At 40.9% G+C, this 15,380-nt stretch overlaps 1 protein-coding gene across 1 annotated transcript in view; it reads left to right on the forward strand.

Moving 5' to 3' along the window:
* Window positions 1–15,380, forward strand: part of LOC138756851 (mucin-16-like) — a 69,261-nt gene that overhangs the window by 4,480 nt on the left and 49,401 nt on the right. Inside the window, exons 7-20 of the mRNA XM_069923243.1 lie at window positions 703–872; window positions 2,903–2,935; window positions 3,430–3,575; window positions 3,661–3,728; window positions 4,845–5,014; window positions 5,144–5,170; window positions 6,911–7,062; window positions 7,149–7,216; window positions 8,309–8,478; window positions 8,608–8,634; window positions 10,375–10,526; window positions 10,613–10,680; window positions 12,486–12,655; window positions 12,786–12,812. Coding sequence (XP_069779344.1) covers window positions 703–872; window positions 2,903–2,935; window positions 3,430–3,575; window positions 3,661–3,728; window positions 4,845–5,014; window positions 5,144–5,170; window positions 6,911–7,062; window positions 7,149–7,216; window positions 8,309–8,478; window positions 8,608–8,634; window positions 10,375–10,526; window positions 10,613–10,680; window positions 12,486–12,655; window positions 12,786–12,812 — 1,448 coding nt within the window. The remainder of the gene's footprint in view (window positions 1–702; window positions 873–2,902; window positions 2,936–3,429; window positions 3,576–3,660; window positions 3,729–4,844; window positions 5,015–5,143; window positions 5,171–6,910; window positions 7,063–7,148; window positions 7,217–8,308; window positions 8,479–8,607; window positions 8,635–10,374; window positions 10,527–10,612; window positions 10,681–12,485; window positions 12,656–12,785; window positions 12,813–15,380) is intronic.

Raw genomic sequence — 15,380 nt, forward strand, 5'->3', positions numbered from 1 at the left:
GTTTAAACCTGGGACAGGACTTGAGAACCAGTTGATAACATTGGGAGTTGTAGGGCTAGAGAACAGGAAATGGGAAAAGTTTGTTATGATTCATTTAATGAACCATTTTCCATATTTAAAATATTATAATTTTTTTACAAATCATTTGCATTATTTTTCATTAATTTTAAATATCTTGGGAGAACACAAAAATACAGTTTTTACAGCCAGCATCACAACAGCCAGTACTGTCAGTTGCCGTGGTGCTTTGCAGACAGGGCTTGCTCACTGTGTCAGGTGAGGCCCCACCACCATTTGGACCAGGCTGACAAGAGTCCTGGGATTCCTCAGCCCAACCAGACCTGAGAAGAATGGAAGTGGGCAGATAACAGGCAGTGATGCCAGGCTAGTGGATTGGTTCACTAGTGGATTGGTCCAACAAGACCTGAACCACCATGTAATATCATCTTATTGGAGAAAAATAATCATACAGAAAATTGAAAGCATTGAAAATACTCAGCAGATTACCCAAAAGGTATAAAGAGAGAAACGATATCAACATTTCAGATAGATTACTGAATAAATGTTCAGTTGATTTTAGAAATCTATCCTTTGTATGATGTCTATAATAATATATCTTGATACCATTATCTGGTATTCAAATATTTGGTTTTGGTTTAAAAGTTTAAAACAAATTAACCACTTGCTCTTTGTTCTTGACAGATCTGCCAGTGACGGTAATAGCACAGTTGAGGCAATATGTATTTTCAAAATTCCTGCTTTTGGCCAGGAAGTGAATAAAGTTCAACTCTATCGTGAATTTCAAAACAACTCAGAGGATATCACCATCTTGGGATCATATACATTGGACACCAACAGTCTTTTTGTGGATGGTATAGTCACATTAATTAAATATCTATTTATTTATACACTGTTACCTATTGGTATTTTTCTTTTCATGTACGCCTCTCCCAAATTGTTATTCCCAATTATCACTCTTTTGCTTGTGATGGTCTCACCTGCTTGCTTCTCATTCCTGGTCTTCAGGGCTGCCATTTTTGTTTTGGTGCCTGTCCCTCCCGATCTGCTACTGTCTTTCTGCCTACCTCTCTTGTTCAGGAGCATGTCCCTCCCTGACTGCTGCCTGTCCCTCCCTGCCTGCTGCCTGACCCTTCCTGTGTGCTACCTCATTCATCGACTACAGCTCAACCTTCAATACCATTATTTCCTCAGTGCTGGTCGAGGAACTATAAACACTGGGCTTCTGTACCCTACTCTGTAACTGGATCCTTGACTTTCTCATCAGAGACCACAGCCCAGTACAAATTGGAAGCAATGTCTTCACACCTCCTACTCACTGATTATGAACACAGGCGCACCCCAAGGATGCATGCTTAGCCTGCTGCTCTACCCATGACTGTGTGGCCAGGCATAATTCCAATGCTATCTACGTTTGTCAAGGACACCACAGTTGTCAGAAGAATCACAAACAGCAATGAGGAAGCGTGCAGGAGGGAGAGCGATCAACTCATTGAGTGGTGTCACATGATCCATTCCTCATCGAAGGCTCAGTAGTGGAGAGGGTCAAGAACTTAAAATTCCTGGGTTTCAACGTCTCCAAGGATATGTCCTGGAGCCATGTTTTAAAAAAATATATTTTATTTATAATCAACACATGCGAAAATACAGTTTTCATATATCACAATGTAACAGTCAATTAGACATGTTAATTTTATATAAAAAAGAAAGAAAAAAAGAAAAAAGTCCCACAGGAGTCATGAGGTTACATCTGTCTCTCACGGCATCACGTGATGAACCCCGAGCCTTCATGATGATGCAATCACAAAGAAGGCCCACCAGCAGCTATGCTTCGTGAGATTTGGTGTCACAGGTGTACTGTGAAGAGCATTCTGGCTGGTTGTATCACTGCCTGATATGAAAGCGCCAAATCTCAGGACAAGAATAAACTCCACAGGGTTGTTAACTCGACCTGTGACATCATTGGGCATCAGACTCCACTCCATCAGGAATATCCACATGAGGCAGTCTTAAAAAAGCAACCTCTATCCTCAAAGACCCCCTACCATCCAGACCATTATCTCTTCACTCTGCTACTATTGGGAAAAGGTACAGGAGCCTAAAGATGAACAACAAGGACAGCTTCTTCCCCTCTGCCATCAGATGCTTCAGTATTCAGTGAACAAAAGATACTGCTTGCAGTACTATTTTTAATTTTTTTATATATATTATTGTTGTAGATGGTTCATAATATGAATGTTTAAACTATGATGTTACCGCAAAACACTTGTTCATTACAATAAGTTCTGAATCTGATTCCCTTGTTTGCTGCCTGTCCGTCCCTGTCTGCTGCCTATCTCTTCCCGTCTGTTGCCTGTCCCTCTTGTTCAAGTGTCTGTCCCTCTTATTCTGGAGCCTTTCCTTCCTGCCTGCAACCTGTCTTCTAAGGCTGAGCTGAAAATAAATTTCCTCTCTCAAACTTTTGAATTTTTTCCCTCTCATCTCCTATCATTGAATACATTGAAGAATTTGATTAATAGATACTTGAATACTACATGAATCAAGAAGAGAGTGATTAGGTAAATAAATGGAGTTGACATGAATCATCAGACCATGGTTCAATAAGAATGGCAGCGGTTACTGAAAAGGCTCAGCCATTCCTTTCATTGCCGCTGGATCAGTTGACTTCTCTCTGACTCTGATATCTCATGCTTGTTTAGTCCAGACCTGTTGCCAGATATTCATACCAGAGTTGCTATCTCTGCTTTTCTATTGCTCCCTTGACCTTGAGTACATGTGAATCTGGCAACATTCTCCGCATCAAATTCATAATTAATTGCTACTTATTGAAAAACAGTTTAATGAACTTAAGTCATGCTTTTCAACTAAGGTTTGTTTTTTTCAGGTTACCACGAGTCATCTGTTTTAACCAGTACTGGTAAGTGTAATCATTTGATCTCCCTTTAGTTAACATTAACTGAATAAAAATAAAAATAGACTTGGACAATACTTCTCCACAAAATTGAAAGTGGATAAGTCATGCAAATAATTTCACAGTAGCCTAGTCTTAGACAGGGATCATGTTCTTTGTTTGGAGGCTTAGTTAAATCTTACACATGTATCTCAATCATGGAAAATGTATCTGAATCTCAACACCATGTTATGTGGAGCAGCTTCTACAAACTGATGCAGACAATTCCATCCCGACAAGGGGAGTTATGGTTCAAATTACATGAATAATGGACAAACTACAGGATTTTAACACAATACAATATAATTTAACAACATATAATAGAGACCAACAACATGCTAAATTAGACTCCAACATGATAGAAATTCCCAGCTCAACTACTTTCTGGATGGGTTACAAAAATATCGGGAACAGGAATTTTTATCATAATTGTTTGAACATTTTCTCCTTAATGTTAACAGCAAAACCACAAATTCAGACTACAACTCCAGTTTTCCAAGTGAATCCTTTTGAATTTAACGTGACCTTCATTCTAACTAACTTGGCCTCAACAGAAGACTTAAAAAATCCAAATTCTTTGGATGCTTCACATCTTATTGTTACCCAGGTCAGTTGACAATTTAATGACTGAGGGAATTTAATGATTACTTGTAGTTTATTTCATTAAAATACTAACAGTTATTTTTCCACAGCTCAGCCAAATCTACAACAACAGTAACATCAAAGAAACGTTCTCAAGCTGCAAGGTTATCTCATTCAGGTAAGGGATCTCGCTAATAATCTTGGAGAAACACAGCAGGTCAAAGAGTGCCTTTAAATAGCAAAGGTAAAGAGAGATCATCAATGTTTCGGGCTTGAGTCCTTCATCAAGGTGAGGGGGAACATGAGAGAGGTCCGAACAAGAGGGGGTAGAGGGAAGACGGGGGTTTAATGAGGGAGGGAGATGAAATTTGGGGGTGTGGTGGGGGGGGAAGGTGGGAAAGGACCACAGGAAGACTGTGGGAGGAATATAGGCTAGGTGAAGAGAGAAAGAAAGTAGGAAATGGAAAATCTAGTTAAGATGGGGCCGGAAGAGAAAGGGAAGCTGTGTAGTGGAATTCAATGTACTCAATGTTCATAGGCCGTCGTCGGATAAGTACTCAGTTCAACGGTGCGCTTAACTTACATAAAAGGCTTGACAAAGCTAATGCTTTCCCATTTCCCCATGATAATTGCACTGTAAAAGTGCAAGGTTAATTAAGATGCAATTCAGTGAAAATTAAATCCCAAAGCAAAATTGTACATTTGCCAAGTGTTACACAAAGTCCATGCTGATGCATGCAAATTCCTCTTACACCAATGTATAATAGTTTGCACGAGAGTGGACGTGCACTGCCACATCCCAAGGCATTAAGTTAACGTCAGCTCTGCAATTCCATATTCCACTGAATATCTGAATGTTCCCAAGATATCATGCTCTGCTCAGGCAAGTGCTGCCCTTGAGAGCTTGTAATTCCTGCTACACCATTACTTGAGACCAACAGACTCCTGGCCATAGATAACCATGCCTGAAATTTACATCCAATTCTGTGGCATGTAATGTACATTCCCAATATCGTACCTCATTCTTGTGCAAATGTACTTTTTTTCTGAGCAAATAACTTTTCCGAACAAGTTAATTCCTCAGAAACACGACAGCACTAGAAGGCATGGACTTATTTGGCAAAAGTAATTCAAAGCAATAAATCAATATTTCAGGCAACGGCAATTGATATTATCTGCAATAAATTGCTAACGTGGTTGATATTTATGCCCTAACATTTCAAAATCTATCCAGAAATATCATAAGTCATGCATTTTGCTTCTTACTTGAATGGTCTCTCCGTCTATTCCACAGCTCAGGAAATGCACAAAGCACCAGAGTGTATGCAAACTGCACTTTCAGCATTGACTCTGATCCTCAGCAGGTTAACAGTGTTACAGTGTACAATGCGTTTAGAGAGAACACCAACGGCATCACCACCTTTCCACCATATTCGCTGGACAGTAACAGCCTCTATGTGAACGGTATTTATCACCAAAAGGATTTTCTGATTTATAGCAACAAAGGCAAAAATATTAATGAAACTCACAATTTTATTCCTTTCCTTAACGATATTCCACCTGTTACATGAAGACTATCCTTTATTGTTTCAGGTTACCACGAATCCACACTCTCAACCAGTGAGTACTGCTTTGTTTCTATATTTCACTACATCTTCCCTGTTTATCAGTAGGTGATCACTTGAAATATCCTGCATTAAATGCTCTGTAAATATGATCAAATACAGACTCTCCTTGGTCATGATGTTTGATGTCAAATGTCTAACAATAGAAAGACAATGTGATGTGACCCTACCCTTTGCCAACAATATTTGCAGCACCATTGCTGGCCATACATTCCTTCCTGAATCATAAAACAGTGACCATTATCACCGTCCCAGAATGGTGCAATACGGCAGCCACTCCCTCCATCTGACTTTGTGCTATGCTCAACTGCTTAAGGGCCTTCTTGCTCTGCAAAATGCAAAGGTAATGAACGATGCATAATGGCTGCATTTCCTGCCAGGACTTTGGGTGATTTGCTTGCTCTGATTTAACAGCTGGCAATGTGTCCAAACTATTAGAATAAATGGGGAACAGTGATTTGGTTGTGGGCTCTTGAAATGCTTGCCCGAGGGCTTCTGACAGAGATTGCCAGGTGACTGATGAATGTCCAATGTCTTGAGCAGTGTGTCAGCCCAGTGATGCTCTGAGTGGGTGACGACATTTGATGATTTACTCAAAGTTGGAATGACATGAGAGCACAAAACTTAAGAGGTATGGCTGTGCCTTTGAAGCTTGCCTTGTGTGAAGAGGACCAGCAACTTCTCCTGTGAGGCAGAGAGAGACACAAATGCATGTTTGTTGCATGTAATGCATTTGAGTGAGATACTTGATTTGCTTGAATAGCTGGCTATTATGTGTGAAATCTAAGAACAGGTGCGTTGCAACAATAATTCATTGTTTAAATGTCAGCTAATTTGTAGCTGGTGTAATCGTCATACCAAGTCACATAGCTGTAGGTGTAAAGTGAGAAGAGCAGGGGGATAACAAAGCAGCCCTGTGCTGCTCCAGTATCAGGGGAGCTGTACGTATCAGACCTCACTGATTGTAGTCTGGAGGTGAGGATCCATGATCCAGTTACACAGTGGGATGTTGAGTCCCAGGTCTTGGAGTTTGTGATCAGTTTTCTGGGTATCATGGTGTTAAATGCCAAACTAAATTGCAAGGAGTGTCTGTAAACTGGTCATTCAAGCTTGTATTGTGCTGTGGCTGGGACTTGTGTTCTTTTCCCCAACGGGAAATAAGAGTGGGTCATTTTGTTTGAACAGTGATATTGTGAATGTTAGGAAGCAGTAGAAAATTTGTACTCTCCGTTTACTATGTTGAATTGCACAACAAGTGGCATTGCTTGTTTCCCAGTTCAATCCACTGAAAACTTAAAATGTGTGGTTTTCAATTCAAGCATGATAATTATCCTCATGTCAGGCATGCTCTAGGAATGCTGATAGACTGATGCATATCTCAATCAAAAGGGCCAAAAAAAAGAAATAAGTGCTACAAAGCCATTTGGAGAAATGTTCAAGACTGCAACTAGTTCTCAATCGCATCCTTCTCAGAGTCCGGATACAGACAATTCCATGCTCCTCGTTAGACCAATCGCAAATCCAATAATAAATGCAGTGGTCAAAATTGTTGAATTCCAACACTATCTCTGCTCTTTGCATCAAATTTGCTTCCAATAAGGTGGAACAAGAGCAATAAATATTCAGTTGTCATCACACTAATGGTTAACCTACCCTCTGACCACAGGATACAAATGATTCAGCAACAGGAATCTTTATCTGTCAGGTTAACACTTTTAGTAATTTTTCTCAACAGCATCTCCAATCCAGACCACATCTCCAATCTCCCCAGTGAATCCTTTTGAATTTAACGTGACCTTCGTTCTAACTAACTTGGCCTCAACAGTGGATTTACAGAATTCAAATTCTTCGTTGTTCAAATCTGCTTCAAGTCTTATTGTTGCCCAGGTCAGTTGACAATTTAATGATTGAGGGAATTTAATGATTACTTGTAGTTTATTTCATCCAAAACACTAACGGTTATTTTTCCACAGCTCAGCCAAATCTATAACGACAGTAACATCAAAGAAACGTTCTCAAGCTGCAAGGTTATCTCGTTCAGGTAAGGGATCTTGCTAATAATCCTGGAGAAACTCAACAGGGCAAACAGTGGTTTTAAGTAGCAAATGTAAACATACATCATCATCGTTTCAGGTGAGGGGGAACATGAAAGATGTCCGAACAAAAGGAGGAAGAGGGAAGGGTAGTTTGGGAGTTGATATTTTGGGGTGTGGTGGGGGGGTGAGGTGAGGGGGGTGAAGGACCACAGGAAGATGGTGGGAAGAGTATAGGCTAGGTAGCGAGGGAAAGGAAGTAGGAACTGGAAAATCTAGTTAAGGTGGGGCCGGAGGAGAAAGGGAAGCTGTGTAGTGGAATTCAATGTACTCAATGTTCATAGGCTGTCGTCGGATAAGTACTCAGTTCAACGGTGCGCTTTACTTACATAAAAGGCTTGACAAAGCTAATGCTTTCCCATTTCCCCATGATAATTGCATTGTAAAAGTGCAAGGTTAATTAAGATGTAATTCAGTGAAAATTAAATCCCAAAGCAAAATTGTACATTTGCCAAGTGTTACACAAAGTCCATGCTGATGCATTCAAATTCCTCTTACACCAATGTATAATAGTTTGCACGAGAGTGGACGTGCACTGCCACATCCCAAGGCATTAAGTTAACGTCAGCTCTGCAATTCCATATTCCACTGAATATCTGAATGTTCCCAAGATATCATGCTCTGCTCAGGCAAGTGCTGCCCTTGAGAGCTTGTAATTCCTGCTACACCATTACTTGAGAGCAACAGGCTCCTGGCCATAGATAATCATGCCTGAAATTTACATCCAATTCTGTTGCATGTAATGTACATTCCCAATATCGTACCTCATTCTTGTGCAAATGTACTTTTTTTCTGAGCAAATAACTTTTCCGAACAAGTTAATTCCTCAGAAACGCGACAGCACTAGAAGGCATGGACTTATTTGGCAAAAGTAATTCAAAGCAATAAATCAATATTTCAGGCAACGGCAATTGATATTATCTGCAATAAATTGCTAACGTGGTTGATATTTATGCCCTAACATTTCAAAATCTATCCAGAAATATCATAAGTCATGCATTTTGCTTCTTACTTGAATGGTCTCTCCGTCTATTCCACAGCTCAGGAAATGCACAAAGCACCAGAGTGTATGCAAACTGCACTTTCAGCATTGACTCTGATCCTCAGCAGGTTAACAGTGTTACAGTGTACAATGCGTTTAGAGAGAACACCAACGGCATCACCACCTTTCCACCATATTCACTGGACAGTAACAGCCTCTATGTGAACGGTATTTATCACCAAAAGGATTTTCTGATTTATAGCAACAAAGGCAAAAAAATTAATGAAACTCACAATTTTATTCCTTTCTTTAATGATATTCCACCTGTTACATGAAGACTATCCTTTATTGTTTCAGGTTACCACGAATCCACACTCTCAACCAGTGAGTACTGCTTTGTTTCTATATTTCACTACATCTTCCCTGTTTATCAGTAGGTGATCACCAGAAATATCCTGCATTAAATGCTCTGTAAATATGATCAAATACAGACTCTCCTTGGTCATGATGTTTGATGTCAAATGTCTAACAATAGAAAGACAATGTGATGTGACCCTACCCTTTGCCAACAATATTTGCAGCACCATTGCTGGCCATACATTCCTTCCTGGATCATAAAACAGTGACCATTATCACCATCACAGAATGGTGCAATACGGCAGCCACCCCTTCCATATGACTTTATGCTATGCTCCACTGCTTAAGGGCCTTCTTGCTCTGCAAAATGCAAAGGTAATGAACAATGCATAATGGCTGCATTTCCTGCCAGGACTTTGGGTGATTTGCTTGCTGTGATTTAACAGCTGGCAATGTGTCCAAACTATTAGAATAAATGGGCAACAGTGATTTGGTTGTGGGCTCTTGAAATGCTTCCCCCAGGGCTTCTGACAGAGATTGCCAGATGACTGATGAATGTCCAATGTCTTGAGAAGTGTTTCAGCCCAGTGATGCTCTGAGTGGGTGACGACATTTGATGATTTACTCAAAGTTGGAATGACATGAGAGCACAAAACTTAAGAGGTATGGATGTGCCTTTGAAGCTTGCCCTGTGTGAAGAGGACCAGCAACTTCTCCTGTGAGGCAGAGAGAGACACAAATGCATGTTTGTTGCATGTAATGCATTTGAGTGAGATGCTTGATTTGCTTGAATAGCTGGCTATTATGTGTGAAATCTAAGAACAGGTGCATTGCAACAATAATTCATTGTTTAGATGTCAGCTAATTTGTAGCTGATGTTATCGTCATACCAAGCCACACAGCCGTAGGTGTAAAGTGAGAAGAGCAGGGGGATAACAAAGCAGCCCTGTGGTGCTCCAGTATCAGGGGAGCTGTACTTATCAGTCCTCACTGATTGCAGTCTGGAGGTGAGGATCCATGATCCAGTTACACAGAGGGATGTTGAGACCCAGGTCTTGGAGTTTGTGATCAGTTTTCTGGGTATCATGGTGTTAAATGCCAAACTAAATTGCAAGGAGTGCCTGTAAACTGGTCATTCAAGCTTGTATTGTGCTGTGGCTGGGACTTGTGTTCTTTTCCCCAACGGGAAATAAGAGTGGGTCATTTTGTTTGAACAGTGATATTGTGAATATTAGGAAGCAGTAGAAAATTTGTACTCTCCGTTTACTAGGTTGAATTGCACAACAAGTGGCATTGCTTGTTTCCCAGTTCAATCCACTGAAAACTTAAAATGTGTGGTTTTCAATTCAAGCATGATAATTATCCTCATGTCAAGCACGCTCTAGGAATGCTGATAGACTGATGCATATCTCAATCAAAAGGGCCAAAAAACAGAAATAAGTGCTACAAAGCAATTTGGAGAAATGTTCAAGACTGCAACTAGTTCTCAGTCGCATCCTTCTCAGAGTCCGGATACAGACAATTCCATGCTCCTCGTTAGACCAATCACAAATCCAATAATAAATGCAGTGGACAAAATTGTTGAATTCCAACACTATCTCTGCTCTTTGCATCAAATTTGCTTCCAATAAGGTGGAACAAGAGCAATAAATATTCAGTTGTCATCACACTAATGGTTAACCTACCCTCTGACCACAGGATACAAATGATTCAGCAACAGGAATCTTTATCTGTCAGGTTAACACTTTTAGTAATTTTTCTCAACAGCATCTCCAATCCAGACCACATCTCCAATCTCCCCAGTGAATCCTTTTGAATTTAACGTGACCTTCGTTCTAACTAACTTGGCCTCAACAGCGGATTTACAGAATTCAAATTCTTCGTTGTTCAAATCTGCTTCAAGTCTTATTGTTGCCCAGGTCAGTTGACAATATAATGATCGAGGGAATTTAATGATTACTTGTAGTTTATTTCATCCAAAACACTAACGGTTATTTTTCCACAGCTCAGTCAAATCTATAACAATGGTAACATCAAAGAAACGTTCTCAAGCTGCAAGGTTATCTCGTTCAGGTAAGGGATCTTGCTAATAATCCTGGAGAAACACAGCAGGTCAAACAGTGCCTTTAAATAGCAAAGGTAAAGATACATCATGAACGTTGCGGGCTTGAGCCCTTCATCAAGGTGAGGGGGATCATGAGAGAGGTCCGAACAAGAGTGGGTAGAGGGAAGAGGGGGGTTTAGTGTGGGTGGAAGATGATATTTGGGGGTGTGGTGGGGGGGGGGAAGGTGGGAAAGGATCACAGGAAGACTGTGGGACGAGTCTAGGCTGGGTGAAGAGTGAAAGAAAGTAGGAAATGGAAAATCTAGTTAAGGTGGGGCCGGAGGAGAAAGAGAAGCTGTGTAGTGGAATTCAATGTACTCAATGTTCATAGGCTGTCGTCAGATAAGTACTCAGTTCAACAGTGCGCTTAACTTACATAAAAGGCTTGACAAAGCTAATGCTTTCCCATTTCCCCATGATAATTGCATTGTAAATGTTAAAGTTTATTTAGGATGTTAATTCTGAGAAAGTTGATTCCCAAAACAAAATTGTACATTTGCAGAGTGTAGCACAAAGTCCATTATGAGGCTTGCAAAATCCTTATTTGCCAAATGCTTAATTTTGTGCAGGAGAGTAGATGTGCACCTGCCACATACTGAAGATGTAAGCAGACATCAGTAGTGTTTCCGGATTTCACAGGACATCCTGTGAACAAAGATACACAAGTGCCTAACCTTTTAACTGGGATTCTGAATACCGGCAAAGTCCAAAAACTGGCTCCTTTTCAGTTGCTGACATCTGGTCATCAAAATCATGTTTGGGACCAAATACGCCCCTCGCTTAACTCCCATGTATCCCGTCACATTCTGTACTGGTATTCGGTGGTATCGTTACTTTATAAGTACACTACCCATGGACCATGACCCTCGCTCAACTTACGATGAATATTCCGTGTCTGTCCGCTACTTTATAAGCACCTCCAAATTACCTATACTGATGCCATTCCAGCATCATGGCACTTTCACACAGCTCAGCAGTGGATCTATGCGGGATCAATGGCGGCTGTTGTCACTACCCATAATCCCGCACACAGCTAATACCACTGTATCAGTGCCAGCACAGGGAACCGAGAAGAAGGCCATTTCCATGGCGCTGATAGAATGGTGGGGCTGGGGGGGGGGATGGGAATAGGGAGCAGAGAGGGAGAGAGAAAGAGAATGAGAGAGATGGCAGTGCATCTCAGGCAAGCGGGCAGGTGGGGGGTGGCGAGAGATGGCAGCATGATGGGCAGGTAAGCGAGCGAGGAGGGGGGGTGTGGGAGAGACAGCAGTGCGACTCGAATGGGGAGAGAGGAAGAGACGGCAGCACAACTTGATCAGGTTCAAAGGGCCGGCCATTTTTAAATGATTCTGAAATCTGGAAAATTCTGAACCATGGCAGGTGTCTGGTCCCAATGTTCCCAGATAAAAGGTTATGGTCCTGTAGCACTCTACTCAGGCAAATGCTGCCCTTGTGTTCTTGTAAATCTAGCCACAAGATTACTTGAGAGGAACAGGCCCCTGCTCCATCAATAACAAAGCCTGAAATTTGTATCCGATTCTCTGATCAGATTAATTTCTCAGAAACAGAAGAACATGAGAAGGCATGGTCTTATATGACAAATCTAATTCAAACTAATGCTTTGAACTATTTCAAGCAATAGAAATTGATATTACCTGTAATAAATTGAAAATATGGATGATATCTAAGTCCCAACATTTTAATTCAATGCAGAAAATTGTATTAAATCATATATGATACATTTGCATGAATTGTCTCTCCATTAATTCCACAGCTCAGTAAATGTACAAAGTACCAGAGTGTATGCAAATTGTTCTTTCCGCAATGATTCTGATCCTCAGGAGGTTAACAGTGTTACAGTGTACAATGCGTTTAGAGAGAACACCAACGGCATCACCACCTTTCCACCATATTCGCTGCACAGTAACAGCCTCTATGTGAACGGTATTTATCACCAAAAGGATTTTCTGATTTATAGCAACAAAGGCAAAAAAAATTAATGAAACTCACAATTTTATTCCTTTCTTTAACGATATTCCACCTGTTACATGAAGACTATCCTTTATTGTTTCAGGTTACCACGAATCCACACTCTCAACCAGTGAGTACTGCTTTGTTTCTATATTTCACTACATCTTCCCTGTTTATCAGTAGGTTATCACTAGAAATATCCTGCATTAAATGCTCTGTAAATATGATCAAATACAGACTCTCCTTGGTCATGATGTTTGATGTCAAATGTCTAACAATAGAAAGACAATGTGATGTGACCCTACCCTTTGCCAACAATGTTTGCAGCACCATTGCTGGCCATACATTCCTTCCTGGATCATAAAACAGTGACCATTATCACCATCCCAGAATGGTGCAATACGGCAGCCACCCCCTCCATCTGACTTTGTGCTATGCTCCACTGCTTAAGGGCCTTCTTGCTCTGCAAAATGCAAAGGTAATGAACGATGCATAATGGCTGCATTTCCTGCCAGGACTTTGGGTGGTTTGCTTGCTGTGATTTAACAGCTGGCAATGTATCCAAACTATTAGAATAAATGGGGAACAGTGATTTGATTGTGCGCTCTTGAAATGCTTCCCCCAGGGCTTCTGACAGAGATTGTCAGGTGACTGATGAATGTCCAATGTCTTGAGCAGTGTGTCAGCCCAGTGATGCTCTGAGTGGGTGATGACATTTGATTATTTACTCAAAGTTGGAATGACATGAGAGCACAAAACTTAAGAGGTATGGCTGTGCCTTTGAAGCTTGCCTTGTGTGAAGAGGACCAGCAACTTCTCCTGTGAGACAGAGAGAGACACAAATGCGTGTTTGTTGCATGTAATGCATTTGAGTGAGATGCTTGATTTGCTTGATTAGCTGGCTATTATGTGTGAAATCTAAGAACAGGTGCGTTGCAACAATAATTCATTGTTTAAATGTCAGCTAGATTTTCTGTTATAATTCGGTTATTGTCATACCAAGCCACATAGCCGTAGGTGTAAAGTGAGAAGAGCAGGGGGATAACAAAGCAGCCCTGTGGTGGTCCAGTATCAGGGGAGCTGTACTTATCAGTCCTCACTGATTGTAGTCTGGAGGTGAGGATCCATGATCCAGTTACTGTTGGAATCTAGGGGTTAAAACAGTATGAAATAAATGATAAATTAATAAGTGTATATTTACTGCATGGAATCTAGGGGTTAAAACAGTAAGAAATAAATGATTAATTAATAAGTGTATATTTACTGCATGGTTCAGGGAAAGAGGAATGTGGCTAAGTGGCTGTCACAGCATGGAGCAAAGTTGGCTGAACAAAATTGGCTGCTCCCAAGATACAGGGAGAGGATATGCATAAAACGATTTAGGAGGAATGCTCAACTGAAGGAGGTGGGAAGTAGCACAGGAGACACAGGCCAGATCAGAACAAAGAATGGCCCACAAGAATCAAAGGGAATGGAAAACCAGTCTAGGAGGAAGATTAAGGCAGGAGGAGGTGTTAAAGAGAACAGCAGAAATTGGCAGGACAAGAACAGAATGGTGATTAGAGATATCTGGGGATGAAGTAATTTCTGATCAACACAACGGGATAGTCTGGCCAGGAGGATTAACATGGGAGTGCTACACCCCAGATATCTGCAAAACAGGAGATGACTTGTGATAACCCTTATGCAAAAAGATCTAGCAAAGGAAGACAACTTTTGTTCTGTATGATAAGGTTGACCTATATAAACTGAACCAACTGGACAATAGGGGTCAGTCTCGGGGAGTAGCTCACTGGCAGGTGACCTATGAACTAACAGACTGACCCAGAGCTCTGTTAAGTTTTATTCTTGTGCTGTGTAATAAATTGACTGGAAGATGTGTGCTGATGTATGTGAGTATCACACTAGACCCAACGGAAGACAGACACCCACCATGTACGAGACATGCAGCGGGAGTAGCAAAGATTTTACAAAAGGTGGCACACATAGTAATGGGACATGGCCTGACAGTATTAACAACTCCCATGAAGTAAGTACGAGTAAGTGTCGTTAGTTGTGCGATAAATGTTAGGCAGTACATTAATTGTATGTATTCCTCAACTAAAAAGTGTCATGGGGCTCCTGACGTCCAACAGACAGACCCTGGTTTAACATCTCATCCAAAATCCAATATCACAAGTCATCTCCTGTTTTGCAGATATCTGGGGTGTAGCACTCCCATGTTAATCCTCCTGGCCAGACTATCCCGTTGTGTTGATCAGAAATTACTTCATCCCCAGATATCTCTAATCACCATTCTGTTCTTGTCCTGCCAATTTCTGCTGTTCTCTTTAACACCTCCTCCTGCCTTAATCTTCCTCCTAGACTGGTTTTCCATTCCCTTTGATTCTTGTGGGCCATTCTTTGTTCTGATCTGGCCTGTGTCTCCTGTGCTACTTCCCACCTCCTTCAGTTGAGCATTCCTCCTAAATCGTTTTATGCATATCCTCTCCCTGTATCTTGGGAGCAGCCAATTTTGTTCAGCCAACTTTGCTCCATGCTGTGACAGCCACTTAGCCACATTCCTCTTTCCCTGAACCATGCAGTAAATATACACTTATTAATTAATCATTTATTTCTTACTGTTTTAACCCCTAGATTCCATGCAGTAAATATACACTTATTAATTTATCATTTATTTCATACTGTTTTAACCCCT

This window comes from Narcine bancroftii, chromosome 3 (genome assembly GCF_036971445.1).
Source record: "Narcine bancroftii isolate sNarBan1 chromosome 3, sNarBan1.hap1, whole genome shotgun sequence".
NCBI lineage: Eukaryota > Metazoa > Chordata > Chondrichthyes > Torpediniformes > Narcinidae > Narcine > Narcine bancroftii.